At 36.1% G+C, this 22,551-nt stretch overlaps 1 protein-coding gene across 2 annotated transcripts in view; it reads right to left on the bottom strand.

The window, feature by feature from the left end:
- The window catches only part of LOC118735314 (tyramine beta-hydroxylase), a 105,525-nt gene that overhangs the window by 54,987 nt on the left and 27,987 nt on the right, over positions 1 to 22,551 (bottom strand). For both annotated transcript variants that reach the window (XM_036464997.1, XM_036464998.1), the window contains exon 2: positions 2,172 to 2,530. In XM_036464997.1, the coding sequence (XP_036320890.1) occupies positions 2,172 to 2,530 (359 nt within the window). The remainder of the gene's footprint in view (positions 1 to 2,171; positions 2,531 to 22,551) is intronic.

The following is a 22,551-nucleotide window of genomic DNA, read 5'->3' as shown; positions in this document are numbered from 1 at the left end:
GCTGACGTCCTGAAATTTGACTCAGCAACATATGTTGTCAATACCGTAGCTACGGCGAAATATGGTAGATTTTGGAAAAGAGGGCGTGGCACCGCCCATACGTATTTCCGGGCTTATTTACAGTCTGAATTGTTTGAGATATTAGTCAGTGATGAACATCTCATCTATACATACAAATACATATGCATATTTTTTATCAATGAAAATCGAGGTTCCTTTTTCGGTCTATTTGCAAAAGCTACTAAGGAGGAGACTTTGTAGAACTAGCATTAATCAATCCGGTATTAACGTTCATAATTCGATTTTAAGTTTTCCTGTAAATTCGCTGTAAATTATGCTGGTGGACGTCAAAATAGTAAACCGCATAAAGGATTTAGTAGTGGTGACAGGTAAAATTCAAAAATGTATGAAAAAAGATGTGGAATTTCGACAACTGGGCGATACTAGTATATATAGATAGATGACAGATATTAACCCAGCCGTTTACCGATTCCATTTTCGAATACTTTGACTACTAAATTTTTCCACTAAATTGTGCGGCAGAAACGTATGTACGGACAAGAACCGAAAATTGTTTTGAAACGGATACATTTTTGGCTATTTTTCTGAAATTTGTCTTATTGAATTTTTCGTTCAATACGCTTTCCTTCTGCACTTCATATATGGGTTTTCATCGCTCGAAAAAATAAGGCAGCAGATGAGGGCATACGAACCCTGCACGCTCTGAAAGCTAACAAATATTAGCACGCTCTTCTGCAGCCACTGCCGACTACGTATACATATATGCTTTCAAATGTTCAGCTTGAACAAATAAAATACAATTATTGCTTTCAAATAAAATCATAATTTTCGAACGTTTTCCAAATACGACAATGAATGAAAATTTAAGTCCTTTCCGTTCGTTTTCGGATACGTAAAATTCTAGGAGACAGCACTGCTGTTTGGGAAGTCATTGTTTTTTCATCACCGTTCAAATGGAGGTGGGAATTATCCCTGACTGCTGGGCATTGTGTAATGAACAGTATTTTCAAGTAAAAATATAATGAAGATTTATTTAACACGGTTGTTTTCAGTGGAAAAAATAAAAAAAGTTTAGTAAATTTTATTTTAGCTCTTTGTTCCAGCTCCGCTCCAGCCAAAATCCTTTGCTCCTCAGCTCCGTTGCGCTCCGAAGCCCTGATAAAATATATATATCGCACACGATGTTCAAAGGTGACACAACTAAAAATTACACGTTCGTTAGAAAATGAGAAAAACTATTTTTAAGCACATGCTAATCATATGGGCAAGGATACTATACCTTATGTTTTTTAAACAAATTATAAAAAAAATTTGCTCCAGCTTTTACGGAAAGGTAAATAAAAGCTCTGTATACATTTTTTGTGCATACTTTCAAAAAAGCCAAATTTATAGTTGTGCCACTTTTGAAGATCGTGTGCGATATGTATGTACATTAGGGTGGTCCTTACAATCAAATTAACGACTTTTTCAAGTCTCACCCCATCAATCGGAAATACCAAGGTCACAGATATCACATATACATTTTGGTCCCGACTGGAGTTGGCTAAGGCGTGTCGCATAGGGGTCGAATGCCGGACTCAAAAAATTAAAAATACTTTAATTTTTTCATTTAATCGATACTACTAAAGTCAAGGATATCACTTATAAATTTTGGTCCCGATTGGGGTCGGTTAAGTCGTCTTCATAACTGAACTTTGACTCCTGTTGCTACACGCCTTAACAGATTTCAATCGGGACCAAAATTTATATATGATATGTTTGACTATAGTAGTATCGATTTAGGGTATTAGACGAAAAAAGTTCAATTTAAATTGTTTGAGTCTCTATAGAGGAATCTGAACTTTGCCCCCTGTGCGATACGCCCTAACCGTCTCCAATGGGGACCAAAATTTATATGTGATATCTTCGACTATAGTAGCATCGACGTGGCTGAGGCTTAGGAAATTTGATGCAAACATTTTCTTCCTACATTTAAGAACCACCCTAATGTACATCAGTAAATGGTATAAACTGCAATTACAAACTGTACTCTACAATGGGCGGTATGTAGCCTGGGTGCGGTTTTTTTTTGCACACGTTGTTTGGTGTACTAAGTTCAGACAAACAAAAATAATAAAATAATTGTCTTTATTCTACATATTCTTCCTTACGTGCATTCTCAAATCCAGCGGATCGCATGTGTCAAATTTCCGCTTAAATGCCAACGTGTATTCATCCATCTTGAACAGTACACAATCTTGCTGATAGTCTCTACGTATAAATTTTCCATCCGGACTTGTGTAAGTGTCAGTGACAGTGTTAAAAAATCCATTTTGATTTTCAAAGAAACAGATGTCAGCATCGCCCAATTCGCCACGCTTCGAGAAGCCCAAATAGAACCAACGATGATTTTCATTAAACGCATTTTGCAAATGAAACAGAACCTCTTGCTTATACCAGTCCACCATCCAACTGAGTTTTATTTCGGTGTTGTCCAGATAGACTTCATGGAGTTTGGTATCCGATAATCCTGTAAATTAGTGAAGTGACTTATTTTATTAATGAAACTAGTATAATCATATAAATAAAGCTTTACAGGGCAAAGTGTCTTGCAAATCCGTGACTTTCTGAATTTTCCGTAATGCTAATTGCAATTATTTTCTGTCGGTAGAATCATTGGGAGCAGACGACTGCGTGAATTTTTCCGAAAAAAAAATAATTTTCGAGTGTTCTTCGAATATTAGTTTTGCGGATGAACATTACTTATACCAAGTATAACCTTTATAAATACTATGGGGGCTCTATTCCATAAAACTTAATGGCAAAGAAGTGGTTTACTGATTTGCGTTGTAGCCGCACAAAAAACAAAGACGACAAACAACCTGGAGGCCCAATAGAATCCCAATTGAGCTCAAAAACATCAGGACCTTTTTTATACCAAAATGGTCACTAAAGTAAACCGAGGGTAAAAAATTCTTGAAGTTTTGAGTTTATCATACCCAAATTTGCCTAAAAACTAACAAAACACCTCCAAGATATTTTTTTCTAAAAAGCCATTACAATTGGCTGAAAAAGTTCCATAGGTAGTTTTTCACTAGGGTTTTTCATTTAGGTGTGAGAATTTCTTACTATAACTACCGCCGATCACTTTCTTAACCCTAGAACACACACCCGGGTACAAATGTATCCACTTTCAACTTTGAAGTGTTGTAACTTTTGAACCGCTATACCTCTATACCGCTAACTAGGATCTAGGAAGATTATTTAGTTTTGAGTTCAAATTCAAAATTTGAACCAGATCGGACCATTGGTTCAGGAGCTACAGCCTTCCAAACACATTATATACGTAAACACACACCCGGGATACGTTTGTACCCCAATAGTAAAAATCCTCATAATAATAAAAAAAAAAAACATTTTTTATATTATTTTTTTATTTGAAAAATTAAAAATATTCATTTCACACATTATATTATTGACTTTTATTATAAAAATGCATCTTATATCTAAGGAAAATCATGGCAAATAGAGCAATTTGTTGATGTGACCGAATGTTCAAGACACATTGGCTTCTTACATTTGTCGCACAGCTTTCTGGTTTTTCTACGGCGTTTTTCCTCTTGTGCGTAACATAAATAGCAAGATCCGGACACAGGTTTTGGCGTGCGCGCTGCGGCAGATGTTGATGCTGCTGTTGACACCATTGATTCCACCGGTCGGTTGAAATATGCTTCAATAGCAATTTTAGTCGAAAAATTTCACGTCACTTGACGATTTATGGCTCTGGCTTCAATAATGGGCATACACAATGCTTCAGCCAAGCTGCGCAGGATCTGCTTACGCTTGTTGTTTGTTCTCCAAGGCAACATAGGGTTATTCAAATCGTAGACAATGTAGGCTGCAAGAGCTGTAATGTCCAACATGTTGAAGAACATCGCTAGTGGCCATCGTTTGTTTGTCTTTGTGTTGGATATTCCGCAAACATTTGGTCCATTCGATCAACACCACCTTTGGTACGATTATAATATTCAATTATTTCAGGTTTCCCACTGTCAGCTATTTCAGCATCATTATGCATGGTCGAAAGCAAAATTACTGCTTTATTTTTTTTGGGAACATAAGAGCACATTGTCACATTATTTTTGAAGCCAAATGTCGTTGAACCAATTGTCCTGTTTTTGTTCTGCTTCATTTCTTGAGGTATATATGATTTGTTTTTGCGCAAAGTTCCAACGATCGTGAGTTTCCAGGTGAGAAGCAGTTCTGCAACTGGCAAGGTCGTAAACAAATTGTCCATTGTAATGTTTCGGCCACTTCCTTGGTATTTGGCAGACAAATCCTTCACCACTCGTTCGCCTTGGTTCGTTTCCCTACCAGTTTCTGCTTGGCCAGTATATATTTGTCCATGCAGTGGATATGCATTTGTGGCATCGCAAATCCACCAAACCTTGATACCATATTTAGCAGGTTTTGACGGTATGTACTGCGTAAACCGTGTGCGTCCACGGTAAGGAAATAATTGTTCATCAATCGTCAAGCATGAGCTGGGCTTGTAATGTGCAGCAAGATTATTGTTCATCATCGTCCACAACTCACTGATCGGTGCTGCTTTATCAGTTAGTAAGCGTGTTGCACGAGTGTTTTTATCGTCAAATCTTAGGAACCGCAATATCGAACAGAAACGGTTGACTCCCATTGTGGCGCGATATAAAGGATAGTTTTTGACGCTCCATAAATCTCGAACATGTTCTCCATTGCTATGGTTCGCACCAGTCATAATAAGTATGCCAAAAAATGAATACAGCTCTGTTATTGACACAGGCGTCCATGACTTAGGAGTTGTGTTTGGATGCGCATTGTTGTAAGCATTATAAGTTTCTTTTGCTAACTTATTTGTGTGGCGCATAATTATATCAGCCATTTCAACGTTGATGAAACATTTGAATGTTTGCTCTATTGACAACATTTCAGTGCATCTAGCTGGTCCAGAACGTTCTCTTATAATATTTTGTCTGAGTACCTGACGACTTACATTTGGTTCTTTCATCCACTCAGTACCATCACGTGCAACAAATTTTTCGGCACTAGCAGGTAATTCATTATTTTCTTCTACTTCTTCTTCTTCATCGTCTTCTTCATCATCCTCATAGTCCGCATAATCAGGTAATACTTCTGCGGCACTTTGCGAAACTTCAGCATCGTCATCAGCAATTTCAATGTCATTGATTTGAATTTCTTCTTCATCTTCTGAGTCAAAGTCATAGGGAGCGTCATCGTCACAAATTTCATCAAATAAAGATTGTATATATGATTCTCGCTGTTCCTCAGTTAGCCTGCATAATAAAAAAAATTAGTATATGTTTACATTGTTGCTTATTTTACATTTTTTACCTTCTATATGCTGCACTTGATAAATATTCGTTTCTTCTTGAAGTCATTTCGTATCCAGTTATTTATAGTTTCAGTTATATTTATTTTCACTTATATTTTCACTTCTTACACTTTTGAGCACCAAAACAATAATGAAAATATCAACAGGCAGCATTTATAACAACACCTCGTGTGAAAACAACCCTTGCAGCTGCATATCGATGGCTGAGTGGAAGATCGACCTATCACGGCAGCCAGTTCGAAAACGCTCTATCTCAAAAAACTTTTCAAGAACGCCTTATTTCAGAATTCGTTTCAAAAATGCCTTGTCTCAGCTGCCGATTCAAAAACGCCCTATATCAGCACATTTTCAATACATTTTGAAGTGAGATAGGGCGTTTTTGAACCGAATTTTAAAATAGGGTGTTTTTCAATTATTCTGAAATAGGGCGTTCTTGAAAAGTTTTTTGATATAGAGCGTTTTCGAACTGGCTGCCGAGATAGGCCGATCTTCCACTCAGCCACCGATATAAAATACAAAAACCAGTTATACCAGTGTATTTGCTACCTACGTACCCATACCTTGCGCGACCTTTTTGCACATATCTTTTGAACCAGGTAGAATATTTCAATGAAATAAAAACCAAAATGTGTATTCGTTGTTACTCTACAAGTATATTATTATAAATTATATTATTTTGTTTTGCATTTATCAGGATAACAACAAAAACAAAAATCCACTGTTGCATGTCCTGACTTTATTTGCCCATATCCAGTAGAACCAGTATGAATATTCGAATGAAACAAAAGACAAAATACTTGTTATATATTAAAATATACATTTCAAAAAAAAAATCATAGAAATCGGTTGAATAAGCATTAAAAAAATCGCAAAATAAGGTCCCGGGTACAAACGTATCCCGGGTGTGTGTTTACGTGGTATTTTCTGGGTGTGTGTTCTAGGGTTAACCCTATAACTCCCCAGGGCTGCATTTTAGATCCCACCACCCATACAAATTTTTTGTTTGTCTAGAGATCTCCTATCACCTCCCAAAAGAAAAGCACTTATCACTGGGACATGCTGTATAGACTGAGTAAGTTCGAAACTAGTCCCCTTTTACAGTAGTTGAAAAAAGCTCTCCATATGTAGCCATATTGAAGCCTATGTTTTTCTAAGCACGCATGCCAAATTTCAAGTTGATAATTCTTAAATTATGGCTTTTCACTTTTATCATACTCAAACAATTTTCATAAAGCTTCCCGTGGAATATATCACTTAAGTTTAAAAAAGATGCCTTTGGGCAAAAAATGGGCAAGATTTTATTCGTTAAGTCTGTTCCAAGAGCGTAGACAGGTAGGATGACTTGGAAAGTGGTTTAAAAATTGGTTAAAAATAATAAAAACAATTAATTTTTATGCTACATAATTTGCCGTTTGACTTGTTTTGTGCATTAAAACTGTTTTTGATTTTGTCGTTTAATTTTGTTTTTGTTTAAACAGCCTTATTTTTAGAATAATTTTAGGGATTTGGAAAGCGGCTTAAAAATTAGTTAAAAAAGATAAAAAAAATATATTAATTTTTTAGCTGCATAATTTCGGTTAGCCTCGTTTAGTAAGTTTAGTAAGTAATTAAAAATACAATCCATTTTTTTGTTGCATAATTTTCTATGTGGCTCGTTTAAAAACTGTTTTGATTTTTTCATTATTATGTTTTATTCAAAGAGGCTAAGAATTGATGCAGTTATTATTTACTCAAGTAATTATTATTTGAGGCGAATATTATGCAGATGGCGAAAGGGGGATACAAGTTATATAGCAATTTTCTATGAATCTTGAACTCTTTGCTGAACTTGAGAAGGATGGTTCTTAATTTTTTAATATTAACCATGGTGATTATTGTTTGTTCAAATTTCAAAGTGGTATATAAAGCAACCGGTTTTGCTTTTCTATTTTATTATTATTCTTTTCTTCTAAAAATTATTGAACATTGAAAAAAATTCCAAAAAAAACAATTATTTTTTTATTTGAAAAAAAAACAAATTTTTGAAAAGTAAACTAGTTCATCTTGGAACGGCAAAAAACGGAAAATTTGGATATACAGCTTAGTCTTTTATCTTTGAGTTAGAGGGGTGCTTCGCTAACTTTATATAAAGTTAGCAAAACACTTTATACCTAAAAAAATACAAGAACGACAAAATTATTTTTTCCACAGCTAATTAACGGCAAATTCATGGGTATATGCGACATTCTTTTCTTCATGTTGTTTCGCTAACCTTATACACATCTGCTACGCCCCTGAGACACGAAACATACTACAGGACGACGCCGTTGCTTGAGCTAATCTGCTCTTTTACCAGCGTGCCAGGCCACTTGCTCCATTTGGTGAATACCTATATTATATTACATGTTAGCGTCAAGTGAGAATTGGCACTTGTGTTACACGCATCCATGTAGACTTAAGTTGAGCTGAGAATCTTTCTCTCGAATAATAGAAGGGCCCTCTCATCGGGTGTCTACCAATTCCAAAGTACCACTTGTTGATGAAGATGATATTTTGACTTCCAATAAAAGTAAATCTTATTTTCGAGTTTATGTATAATTGTTAAGAATACGCTAGCTTGATGGCAGAAGATATTTCTTCCTGTCCTCGTTTAATTATGCGTATTTATTAAAAAAATTTCCTGAGGGTCGTTCCACATAGAAGAGGAAAACGACATGAATTTAAATATGACCTAATTATCTCTATTTCAGTAGTAACCTCTTTTTAAATTACTTCATTTCATTAATATGTTGAAAAATATTAAAAAATAGAAAGAGGTTGTAGTTTTTGTCTATGGAAACTTTTATTTCATGCATAATTACTTTACATCAGTCACAAGGAGATGTCCCACCAGTCACAATTTTAAATATTTTTGTAATATTTCTATGAAGATAATATACTCCTAATTTTTATTGAAAAATAAACCGTATAATTCATATTTTACAGCACAAAAACATCGTTCGTGAATATTAAGCGTTTTGGCTAAAATTCATCTTTGAGTGCACAAGGGTAAAATAGAGTTCTTTTCTTCTTCTTCTTCTTTTTTGGCGCTGTAACCGCCTAAGCGATTTTGGCCGAGTTCAGCAAAGCACGCCAGTCGTTCCTCCTCTGTGCCAACTGACGCCAATTGGAAACGCCAAGTGAAGCCAAGTCCTTCTCCACCTGATCTTTCCATCGCAGTGGGGGCCTCCCTCTTCCTCTGCTACCACCAGCGGGTTCCGAGTTGAATACTTTCAGAGCTGGAGCGTCGGTGTCCATTCGAACGACATGACCAAGCCAGCGGAGCCGCTGTATTTTAATTCGCTGCACTATGTCCATATCGTTGTAAAGCTCATACAGCTCATCGTTTCATCGCAAGAATGATAGAATACAAGATTGCGCCGATCAGAGAGGATTTTTGAGAATAACTTTTGTGTGACGTCACACTGGTGGAATTGCGAGAGAGAAATGCCAAAACGTGAGCAAGAATGGAAGAAGAAGAAAAAATGTTGCAAGGAAAATGTAAACAAGATGCACCAGTGTGACGTCATGCAAACGACGATTCTGTCAAATTCGTTAAGAGAGGAATAGCGGTCCGAGATCGGCGCAACCTTTGTATTCTCTCAATCGTGGTTCCATCGTATGCGGTACTCGCCGTCGCCAACGCGTAAAGGCCCGTAAATCTTCCGCAAAATCTTTCTCTCAAGCACTCCAAGAGCCGCCTCATCGGATGTTGTCATTGTCCATGCTTCTGCGCCATATACCAGCACGGGCATGATGAGTGACTTATAGAGCGCGGTTTTCGTACGTCGAGAGAGGACTTTACTCATGAATTGCCTACTCAGTCCAAAGTAGCACTTGTTGGCAAGAGTGATTCTACGTTGGATTTCAATGCTGACATTATTATCGGTGTTAATGCTGGTTCCCAAGTAGACGAAATTCTCTACTTTCTCGGAATTGTAACTGTCAACAGTGACGTGGGTGCCCAGGCGCGAATGTGCTGACTGTTTGTTTGATGACAGGAGATACTTCGTCTTGTCCTCGTTTACCACCAGACCCATTCGCTTTGCTTCCCTATCCAACTTGGAAAAGGCAGAACAGACTTCGCGGTTTTTGTTAGCGATGATGTCGATGTCATCGGCATAAGCCAGCAATTGGACGCTCTTATAGTAAATTGTTCCTGAGCGGTTCAGTTCTGCAGCTCTTATTATCTTCTCCAACATCAGATTAAAGAAGTCACATGAAAGGGAGTCGCCCTGTCTGAAACCCCGTTTTGTGGCGAACGGCTCGGAGAGGTCTTTTACAATTCTGACGGAGCTGGTGGTATTGCTCAACGTCATTTTACACAGCCGTATGAGTTTTGAGGGGATGCCAAATTCAGACATAGCGGCGTATAGGCAACTCCTTTTAGTGCTGTCAAAAGCGGCTTTAAAGTCGACAAATAGGTGGTGAGTGTCGATCCTTTTCTCGCGGGTCTTTTCCAAGATTTGGCGTATTGTGAATACCTGGTCTATAGTGGCTGCAACAAGATAGTGGTCCGAGTCGATGTTTGGGCCTCGGAGTGTGCGTACGTCTTAAACACTGGAAGCGTGCCTTCCGTCTATCACCACATGATCGATTTGGTTTCTCGTTTTTCGATCCGGAGACAGCCACGTAGCTTGATGGATCTTTTTATGCTTGAACCTAGTACTGCATACTACCATGTTTCGGGCCCCGGCGAAGTCTTTTCAGTGTCCCACTAATCACATTCATTCAAATGATAGTTACATAAAACTAAGAAATCGTTTGGTATTTCTTTTAAACAATTTCAATTAGCAATATATATTAAGCAATTTTATATAGTTATCGCTCTATGTTAAAAAATATCTTTGGCTGCTTTATAAGCTCCGACGACATAGTTATAATTCACAATTGATCACATTCGTGAATAAAATTTCCCACCAGTCACAACGGAATGGCCCCTGAGCAATTCAGTTCTGCCGCTATTATCTTCTTCTTCTTCAGTATCAAATTGAAGAAGTAACAGAAAGTATCAAACTTTTTGGCGAGGTCCTTTCTAATGCGGACAGAGCTTGTGGTGTTGCTCAAGATAATTTTTCACAGCTGTATATAAGGTCGGGTCGCTACCAAATTCAGACATCGCGTCGTACACGCAGCTCTTTCATCGTGCTTTCGAAAGTTGCTTAAAAAATCGTCCAAGAGATCGTGTGTGTCGAACTCCTCATGTGGATCTTTTCCAAAACTTGGAGTTTAGGTTAATACCTGCATATGGTGGATTTATCACGTCCAAATCCATACAAATAGGGCCTAATCAGTTTGTTGACGATAGGCTTTAGCCTCTCACACAAATGGGTTGATGAGACCTTGTACGCTATGTTTACAAAGCTGATCCCGAAATACACATGGGAGAATCGCCTTTCTTGTGGATTGGGCGGAGCACACATAAATTCTAGTCAGCAGGCATGCGGTTGTCCATCCATATTCTGCATAAAAGTTGATGAGTGCACCCAGTCAGCTACTCACCGCTCAGCTGGAAAATCCAGCAGCTTTGTTATTTTTCAGTTGTGAAAGAGAAGACTAGGGGTTCGGGTTCATCTGCTTCGCTGGTGTCAGGGTGTTCCCATTTAGCGGGATGTAAAACTACTAGGACTGGACTACTAGGTCTCCTTGTTTGTTTTTTATGAAAGTTCCCCCTGGGTTTGAAAGCTTCGGTTAGTCGCGTAACTTTTTAATAAAATTTATGGCATTTTGCTTAAGGGCCCAAATCTTAAAATTTCTCTTTTGATTACGGAAAATATGACTTCCTTCCTTTTGGGCTTTCTATATCTACACTACATAACTCGCGTTGCGCTCTATCGCAGCGTGGCCCCGTAGGCGTCATCTTTTTTCTCCGGAACGTCGTTAAATTCCTCTTCGTACAAATTATTCTTTTGGGCTCGCTGAAATCCAACTACTTCTTCGAGGACGGTACGTAATGAGTGGCACATGTGGTGCCACTGCTTGCATTTTGCTTGAAGAATGCTTTAAAAGGACAGGTGTGAAAGTCCAGTGGCAAAGATCAGCATGCCTATTACGGTAGCAGGTTTTTGGCGTCGAAACTTGTGTTGCTCGACGCAAATTTTTTGCTGCATAAAAGCATTGTCGCATATTGACTGCAACAAGGTAGTGGTCTGGGTCGAAGGGTAAGTCATCAGCGTCAGTCCGTTGTCGAATTTTTCTTCGTGGAGGGTGAGCTCTACGAAGGTGGGATCAAAGATCCCTTTGGTGCCCCTAGCCACGCTCCAAGCGCACATAGGAGATATCTTTGGACGCTTCGTGACTCTCCTCCGTTGGAGCATTGGCGCAAATGAGCGAGATGTTGAAGAATATCGTTTTCATGCGGATTGCGTACTTCCAAAATTATAGTTTTGACGACTCCAACGGATTTTATAAAAAATACGAGGCACTGAGTCAACTTATAACATAAACTTTTTAATTTGGGAAAATTAAAATTTCTTTGGGGTATCCCGAAAGAAATAAACAATTTCATAAATAGTGACTAGTACATACAAACATAAATATAAAGACATATTTGGTATGCTGTAAAATTTAAGCGGAAGTACATGTATCGATGATAATCCATCCGAAACCTTTTATTAATACAAAACTTCTTTAGAATTCGTTGCTGCGGTGAAAGTGAGGCCTTAATGAAGGTGAATGTTTTTTGTACACTTGCGGCAAAGAAAATTTTATGCAGGTATGTTCTCATTACTCTTAATTTTATGCTTTGCACATTTCAAATCGCTTAAATACCCTCATAATCGGTGTGAAGCGTAAAACGATCTCAAACACCAAGTAATGACAAGTCGTATTAGTGACGGTGGTGAAAATTTATTCCTTTGAACATACGCAACCACGATGTAGGCGGAACCGCCAACAATTGCTGCTGCTCTTTGCTATTGCCTGCTGCTGTTGATAATGATGATGATGAAGCCGTTTGGAATGCAATGCTAGGAAATTCTTGTGTCCTTAGTATGGCATTGACGTTTTCATCAATCCTCACCCTCAAATGTGAGCCCTTCATTGACTTATACTCGCACTCTGATGCTGTCATTCGCCTCTTTGGTTGCCGGCGAACAAGAAGTATATTAGTGGTGTATGTAAGGTCGAACTCAAGTACATGAAATGCTGGTGGATAAAAATTCTTTAGCATTTCTCATAAACGTTGGCTCAAGTGACATGTTGGCATTTTATGAATTCTTGATGGTATTTTCATTCATTGAATATTCTCGGTTATATGTGCATATGCATTCTTATTTTATTGTTGTTTCTTAATGCGTGTGATGTTTAATAAGAACCCTCTCGCTTTCACATAAAATACATTATTGCATAAAAGCGTGAAATAATGTAGTTAATATTTATAAGAATTATGTATGCTAGAGATATTTCCTGCAAGGTAATAAACACACAAATTATACTTTTGCGAAATCAAAAGAATCTGATTTTGCACATTTATGCTGGATCAAAATATATCGCATCTTTAATATTGTAAGTAAATTAACTAAGGGCCAATTTCATAATGAAATACTTAAAGTTCCTTTTGCAAAAGTTTCCTTTTAGTTAAAGTGTCATCTGAATGTACTCTAAAAAAGAAGTGGTTTCATAATACAATGGCAATTGAATAATAAAAAGGTTAACTTAAATGAAAATAACAAAGTTGGCAATCCTGATCTCGGCAAAATTGCATAAGCTGATTGTCATAAATATGTAATTATACTACGAAAATGACAAACTTTTTTGTTCTTAAAAAAGGGATCTTTATGTCATTTAAATTTCCATTTTGGGTATTTAGCTAAAGAGCCTTTATGGGCACCTTTATCTTTAAAGCTGCTTTATGAAGTCGATCAGCAAAATAAAGCAATAAAACAGTCTTTAATTTTATTATGAAATCGGCCCTAAAAAAACTTAAATTCCAGCAATGCTCAGAACTTAAATCTTAAAAAATTTTTGGCTCCTCCACATTTTGCTCGGTGGTATGATAATTAATGGTCTCAAACAAATACCCTCAACAAAACAAAATGTTTTTTAATCTGACTTCAGAGCCTTTTAAAGTTTACCTGTGCATTACAAAATGCAACGTACAAGTCAGAAATAGTTTTATGGTTGTCATCCCTTTCTTTAAAAAAAATGTATGGTGCACACTTTTATTCCAATCTATGAGGAAACCATTAGCATAATTGGATGCATCAGTTACAAAAAAAGTCATATGGATGAATCCTTTAATGTAACATTTCAGTATACCAAATATTGGTAGCGTTGGGCATTGCTTCCAATTAATTTTTACCTTTGAGAACTAGTGTAAAAGAATTTTATTCGCATTCGAAATTTGTCATTTTATATCAGCCTTACCATGAGTGGGTAATGTATTTTGCAAATATCATTAAATTAATCTATATATCTACTTATTTCTAAAAGGTATTTTTCTGTTATATATACGATAAGGATGAGATATACGATATATCCTTTAATATTTTATCAAATATAATGAGTGATATCTCATTTTGAAGGGGAGCAGCTCACGTACCTGCGAAAAATAGTCCCATTGTTCAAATTTAGCTATTCATTAAAAAAAAACTGGTTTTAAAAAGCTGAAAGCACTGTATCTGGTCAATAAAGCGCCATATCTTCCATAATTACGGTGGCCATCCGCCCGGTATTATACGGAACAGTCCTCTTTTTTCGTCCAGTTTTTATTTTTAAATCTGGATGCTTGTGATTCGATTTGAAGACCACATATCGATGGCTGAGTGGAAGATCGACTTATCTCGGCAGCCAGTTCAAAAACGCCCTATCTCAGAAAACTTTTCGAGAACGTCCTACTTCAGAATTTCATTGAAGAATGCCCTATTTCAGAATTTTATTGAAAAACACTCTAACTCAGTATTTGGTTGAAGAACACTCTATTTCAGAATTCGGTTCAAAAACGCTGTATCTCAAACGAAACGTTTTTAAATCGGCAGCTGATAGAGGGCATTTTTGAACTGGATTCTGAGATGGGGTATTTTTCAATCAAATTCTAAAAAAGGGAGTTGTTGAAAAATTTTCTTATATACGGCGTTTTCGAACTGGCTGCCAAGATAGGTCGATCTTCCACTCAGCCATCGATATGTAGATGGTTTCTAAAGTTATAATTTCGCGCTAAAATTTCAAACTTTGTTTACGTATATGGATTTCAAAACCAAAAAAAAAAAATACACACACCTTGCTGTCCAATGTGCCGGGTATGGAGGCAATTTTCAAATTTTGTGAAGAGATGTTCATTAGGTGAAACTACGCAAAAAAAATTGATGCTGATAGTATGAGGGATTGTATCTTCAACGTGAGAATCTTCAAATAAGATGGCTACCAGGAGAATGTGGTAAAAGTAAAGAAGTTCTCAACGATGAAAGGGTACGCTTTGCAATTCAGCTCGTTCCGGATGCTATTCACTGCATTGTGCTTGGTCGAAATCTAAGTCTGACAATAACCCGTTGAATAACACTCGTGCTTCAAAAGTAGCCGGATATCTTGATCATGTTTCCCTACCAAGGAATGTTTGAAACATATTTTGCGGGGTAAAAATCCCGACCACAAAGTACAAAGATATTGAAGAATATTCAGCGAATATGTGATGTGTTATGTGCTGCATTAACAAAATATCGAAAAAATATATTCCAAATTAAATGCTGTTTCAAGGCTAATGAAATACTGTTTCAAGGCTTTTGTTTAAAAAATTAGCAAAATTATTTTTTGTCCCTCAAAATCGGGATGGGATGAAACCAACGAGAAATGTTATATCTGTCAAAAACAAGTTATACGTGTCCCGGCGTTTCGCTGGGTCACGTCTAGGAATCGAGATATATATATAACTATCATATAGGGGAAATTGTCACCTTTGGTGGTCTTTTTTTGACATAACTCGAGAACCACTAGTCCGATTTTGCTCAAACAAATAAAAAAAAAATAAAAATTACAATTCCTTTTATCTGTTCATATAACGTTTTTCTATATAATCAACAGTTTTGCCGGTAAAAATAAATGTATGAAGAAAAAAAATATTTTTTGCCTAAAATATAATTTTTTTTTAAAAGTTATGTCAAAAAGACCACCAAAGGTGACAATTTCCCCTATATGATAGTTATATATGTATATATCTCGATTCCTAGACGTGACCCAGCGAAACGCCGGGACACGTGTAACTTCTTTTTAACCGATATAACTTTCCCCGGTAGTTTGAACCCTTCCCGATCACTGACCCCTACCATTTGTCTCACAGTGTAATTTTAAGGGACAACTTCACTGGTTGAGGTAAAAAATAAAAACTTTTTAATAGGGTTGCCACCTGCATAAAATTGTAGTGACTTAAACATATATCGAGTAAAATTTTGCAGCGGATTCATAAATGAAAGGCATTTAAATGCACTGATAACCTGAAGTAATAATTTTGAAGAGAGTTGCCAACTATTTAAATATTTAAATCTCTATATATATGTATAAAACAAAGTTGCATCCGTAATACAATACCGAGCATAGCTCTAGAATGGATTGTCCTACATATGTGAGCTGTCTGTTGTGTTGTGTTTGTCTCTGCCCGAGGAAATCCAAACAAATTTTATAGGTATTTTTTTTTATTTCTTTAATTTTGATCGTTATATTACAGTTGAAATGGTTGCCCAGGTTCAAAATTGTATCAGTGATAAAAAATTATGTAGGTTAGGTTAGGTTGAGAGTGCTGTAAATTATTGCCGGTTCCACTTACAGTTGCCGGATTTGAAAACTGAATGATGGAATTTTGATTCAAAATATATAGTCAGCGTTATCATGAGTTTAATTTTCCTCGAATCGGTTACATTTTTGTTTCCGTGTATTCACTACGGGCGGATGGAAAAATTTTGGGCTAATTTGCTTTCGGGCGAAACCATCGATAAGAAGTCTGAAGTAGTTTGAATTCTTCGACATTGTACTTTGAGTGTCCGTAAACTATTCGCCGATCAGAATATAAAACATTGGCTGACGCAACCGCAATTTACAAAGACTGGCGATTAGCACTGCCGATCAAAATCCTCAACAACGCGCCCAAGTTAATGAACAGCTTTGAGTGCATACATCGCAAATTCATGCAGGATGACCATAGGAGGCTCCTTAACAACTAAAACCAAAGCGAAATCCCGATCTGCATCGTAAAGAGAGAAGTACCGTGCCGCTCGACATGCCTCACTATTGAGTATATCGAACTTCTGTGAGTTACGATTGGTCCATCTGATGTAGTTTGCTAATTTAACAATGGGTAAATCTTTTTTTTCGGAGACAACAGGATTGAGTTCTGCAGGAGTTAAAGTCAAATTAGTACAGCTAACTGAACCACCAAAACCACTGAGCTCATAACTTTGTGGCGAATTATCAGAATAAGGATAATTCTTGATGAATGCCCACAAATGCAATGATTAGGCAGTTAAAGGATTACATCTCAAATAAGTCTATGTCTCAAATAAGTACTATGCTGTACAGATTCAACACCGAACCAGATCATTGTTCAAGACAGTGAATGAAGAGAAGGAAGTTATTAAAATTTATTTCGTTGGCAACTCTGATATCGAAATTGATCACCGTTGGGCGATTAGCTTTGCCATGTAACGCCAGATCATTGGAAAATTGCAAGAACTTCGTCACGGACACAACGCTTTGATTAGGTTACTTAAAAATTGCAATGGAAGATATGCCAACTGACCATCTGATAACCAAAAACCTATAATAAGAGCAGATAAATGTGCCACTGGTAATCATTAAGTAAATAGTTGGTGAAAGTGTTGTACCAAAATGTTCTAACAAAAAAATAATTTTGGGCGAGACGAAGTTCGCCGGGTACGCTAGTATTATGTACATAATCTTGCCAGGAAAAAACTAGAAATATGTGCTTCTGCAACTAATGCCGGATTTAAAATAGGCACTGAAGTGACAAGAGCGACGATAAATTTTCTACCATTAAAAAATGGCATGTGGATACAAACTTAATGACTTGTAATTTTAACGTAATCACGTCAGTAGAAATCCGGCATAACAAACTCTAAACGGTATGTATGTTACTATAAGCTGCAGTAAATTCTTTACAGTTAAGTATTATTGTTATGAATTATCACTTAAATATGATATCCGGTGTTAAGTACAGCCGTTTATGCCCTATCAATATTTTTTAAAATAATACGTGCCAATATCGTTTTAACAAGCTGTCACAGTGAGTAAATTCAATAAAGTTCATGGAGTACGCGTAGGGATGCAAATGATGCATCGATGTTTTTGAAACATCGATAATATCGGTTCAATTTTCGATGTTTTCCACCGATGTTAACAGTTTACTAACATCGCGAAATTGACGATACATCGTTGGAAGTTTTACCAATGTTTTAAACATCGACTTTAAGGAGACTTTCCGACTTTCTTTCGGTATGTTTAACTGACCTTAAAGTTATTATTCATTCAGAATTTTTTTTGTTATTTATGGCCTTATAACAATTATATTCAACAATTTTATTGAGCTTGAGGCCGTTTCTTATGAAAAATGTTATTGCAAATCAACAATAATTTACAAAAGGTAGAAGTTATAGCTGCTATTTCGGAGCCCACCACATCTCCTCAGTGACCGCGGTTGAATAAGTCTGATTAGTAGATGTGGTGATCTCCCAAATAGCAGCTATAACTTCTTAACTTTGTAAATTATTGTTGCTTTTCCACAACATTTTTCATAAAAAACGGCCCTAAGCTCAACAAAATTGTTGGATTCATTCTGAATGCTAATAACCTAGCCGTTAAAACAGAACCAAACACCCCTTAGAATTTCAACAAGATCAGGCCTAGGATATTTAGGCCCGAACGATTTTACGATGGTATGTATTTCTAATAAAACAAGTAAGAAAGTCTAAGTTCGGGCGGAGCCGAACATTAAATACCCGGCGCAAATATTAAATATATGTTTTTTCACCTTTCCGAAACCTACCGCAGATGATAAGCCGGGGTGTATCAATTTTGAGTAAATTAGCGTCCTTCAATTTCGAAATATTGAAGTTTCAAGCATTTCTGAAATTTAGTCCGATTCAATAATTTTCAACGGTTCGCTTTTATGTGGCAAGCACAATAACCATACCGAGTTTGGTACAAATTGCTAAAACGGTTAACGATATACATATATGTGATCATAAGTGGGCGGTGCCACGCCCATTTTCTAAAATTTTATCATAAGCGTATTTCCTGATAAAGAATTGTTGCAACCATCAATTTTGAATAAATTAGCTTTAATATTTACTAATTTATCGAAGATTTTGTATTTCTCTAAATTACCGTTATATGGGATGTGGGCGTAGTTATCGTCCAATTTTAAAAATTTTCGGCGATTGTGCCAAGTTTGGAAGAAATTGGTGCAGCGGTTCCTAAGATATACACATGTAACCATAAGTGGGCGTGGCTACGCCCATTTTCTAAAAATTTATAATATTCTTATTTGTCGTCTAAAAATTGTTGTAAATATCAATTTTTAGTGAATAACCTTCAGTAGTTACTAAAATATCGCAGTTTTCGTATTTCGTTATATGGGAAGTGGGCGTGGTTACAGTCCGATTTCAACCATTTTCAATACCAACCTACCTTGGATTAAGGGAAACCTATATACCGAATTTCGTTCAGATATCTCAATTTTTGCTCGAGTTATCGTGTACACGGACAGACGGACAGACGGACGGACAGACAGACATGGCTTAATCGATTTCTTTTTTCATCCTGATCATTTATGTATACATTTGTCTATATATATCTCGATTCGTTTTGGCTGTTACAAACAACCGTTATGTGAACGAAATTAATATACCCTTGTGCACAAGTGCGCTCGGGTATAAAAAGGTTATATATAGAGAGGATAATAAAATACAGGAAAATACATTCATAATTATTAAAGTATTCAATATTGCTTTAAATTTAACTAGAAATTAACAAATTGCAAAACATCGGAAACCATCGATATATCGATATTTCTCTGGCGATGTATTTTAGCCTCGATGTTCTTTTCTCCGATGCATCGAAACATTGATGTATCGATTTTACTGCTCGAAATTTGCATCCCTAAGCAGGGACGTGAACCGGTTTTGAACCGGAAAACCGACTTTTTCTATTAATTAACTGAACCATTAACCGAGCAAAATTTCCACAAATGTTTGATCCGAACCGACAACCGAACCACTTTCCATAAAGGTTTAAAGGTTCGTTTTAACCAATTTTCAATAGATAAATATGTATACCAAATTTTTTTTTCTTTTTTTTAAACATGGTAATAGCTACCATGTTTGTTTACCATGTGACAATATGAAATGTAAAGGCAACCCATCTCATTTGACAGGCACTTGACCCTTAACCTTGCGAGTTGTTGCACTTAACACTTGACACTTAAACTTGCGCGTTATCTTTTTGTTTTTCGAACCGTTGAACCTAACCGAAACCCCGGTTCAAAGCCCAAAAAGACCGCTTTGACGAACCAATCCAAAAGTGCAAAAACCAGTTCGAACCGCTGTACCGAACCGACCAAATTTTTCATCCGGTTCACGCCCCTGTCCCTAAGTACGCGTACTTTAACTGAAAGCACATCAATCACACGTGTATGTCGTCATTGGAACGAATTCAGAGAATTTATTGAATTACGATCCATGCGACTCTTAAACGATTGCTTGTGGAATTTTATACAGAATTGCCAGGGATTATTGTAAACCATGCATTAGATGTGAATAATAAATGTGTGCGTGTGAGTGATAAATTAACGTTAATTAATTCCCGACTAGGTGATGAGCATATTTTTAGTTTACCATAGATAAAAACAAGTAAGAAAGTCTAAGTTCGGGTGGAGCCGAACATTAAATACCCGGCGCAAATATTAAATATATGTTTTTCACCTTTCCGAAAACTACCGCTACATGGTAAGCCGGGGTGTTCAATTTTGAGTAAATTAGCGTCATTAAATTTCGAAATAATGAAGTTTCAAGCAGTTGTAAAATTTACCGTTATATGAAAAGCCGTAATTTTAGTCGGATTTCAATAATTTTGAACATTTTGCTTTTATGTGGCAAGCACAATAACCATACCGAGTTTGGTACAAATTAGTGGAACGGTTACCGAGATACATATATGTGATCATAAGTGGGCGGTGCCACGCCCGTTTTCCAAAATTTTATCATGAACGTATTTTTTGGTAAAAAATTGTTGCAAGCGTCAATTTTGTATAAATTAGCTTTAATATTTGGGTCGTTCTTAAAAAACATGACCATTCTGAATTTTGTAATTTTTAAAAATTAAGTTGGCCAAATATGTTTATAATTGGTCTCATGTGGTTACGGATGGTATCAACAATAGGAATCCATAACCAGCAGTATTTTTTTTAATTTTTGGAGTTTTTGGAGTTAATAAGTCACAGAGTGGACCGTTAACAGAGGGGACAAATTAACTCAAAAATACCATATTTTAGCTTTTTATTCGAATTTTGGAGAATTTATTTGTCCACTTAATTAATGTACATAAAATATTTATAAAAAAATCACTTTACTCACCGTTTTTCAACAGTAACAGAGTTGACACTGAATAAGGGTACGTACCCGGCATACAATTGGGTTCCTTACTCAACAACGCACTAAACAAGACTGAACAGTTCAAAACACATTTTGTTGATTTTAGCTAAGTTATGATGGAGAAGCATAAGAGAAATATACGCGTCATAACGTTTAACAAACATTTTTCAATAAAATGAGTGGACGTAACAGAGGGGACCAAAACCTGGGGACACAAATTTTCTTCATAAAAATTATACAAAAAAATTATTTTTCATCATTCTTTTCTATATATGGTATTAATATACACAAACTGAATAACAAAAATTGTAAATATTATTTTTTTTCAATTTTATTTCAACTGAAAATAACTATTAAATTTTTATAAATTGGCTCGGGACACAGGTTTTTGCTAAACCTTTGACATTGAAAATATTTTTTAAGTTATTTTCAGATAATTAATTATTTTTTTTTTATAATATAGTTACGTAGAATCGATAATAATTTATAAAAATGCAGATATTTTTCTATTTTCTTTTTGAAGAAACAAAATATAAAATAGTAAAGTCTGGGGACACCAATTGGTCATGTTTTTTAAGAACGACCCATTTACTGATTTTTCGAAGATTTCGTATTTCTCTAAATTACCCTTATATGGAATGTGGGCGTGGTTATTGTCCGATTTTAAAAAATTTTCGTCCATTTGGTATGCTGTACCAAGGCCAAACACTGTGCCAAGTGTGGAAGAAATCGCTGCAGAGGTTGCCAAGATATACACATGTAACTATAAGTGGGCGTAGCTACGCCCATTTTTCAAAAATTTATAGTATTCTTATTTTTCGTCTAAAAGTTATTGTAAATATCAATTTTGAGTGAATAATCTTCAGTAGTTACTAAAATATCGCAGTTTTCGTATTTCGACAATTACTGTTATATGGGAGGTAGGCGTGGTTATTGTCCGATTTTGCCCATTTTCAATACCATCCGTCCTACGCCCGAAGGAAGTACATGTAACAAGTTTCGTTAAGATATCTTAATTTTTACTCGAGTTATCTTGTGCACAGACGGACGGACGGACGGACAGAGAGTCACCGCTTAATCGATTTCCCTTTTCATCCTGTATACATTTGTCTATATCTATCTCGATTCGTTTTGCCTGTTACAAACAACCGTTATGTGAACAAAGTTATAATACCCTTGTGCATAAGTGCGCTCGGGTATAAAAACTTTTACGATGGAAAAAGTTATATTCTCAAATGTCTCATTGACAGACGGTTTCACGAGAGCAGCTAAGGTGAAAAATAATTTCTTTTCTGTCAGTTTACATATTAAATTCAAATAAAAAAGTTATTTTTCACTTAAATCTTTCATGAAACTGGATATGAGTGTTCTCAAAAAGAATTTATTCCTAGTACAATTATACGGAAAGTATATTTATTTTTTGCAGGATTGCGAACATTAAAAATGTCACAATTTCTCGGTAAAATACTTTCTTTACTCCTAAATGTTCACCGAGTATTAGTACCAGTGCTGTCGTTTTGACTACTATAGTAGTTTTTTACTACCTTC

Source organism: Rhagoletis pomonella, unplaced genomic scaffold (genome assembly GCF_013731165.1).
Source record: "Rhagoletis pomonella isolate Grant_MI unplaced genomic scaffold, Rhpom_1.0 Rhpom_scaffold_00003, whole genome shotgun sequence".
In the NCBI taxonomy this organism is placed as follows: Eukaryota; Metazoa; Arthropoda; class Insecta; order Diptera; family Tephritidae; genus Rhagoletis; species Rhagoletis pomonella.
Note: the sequence above shows the minus strand (reverse complement) of the source record. Positions and strands in the feature narration are given on the sequence as shown.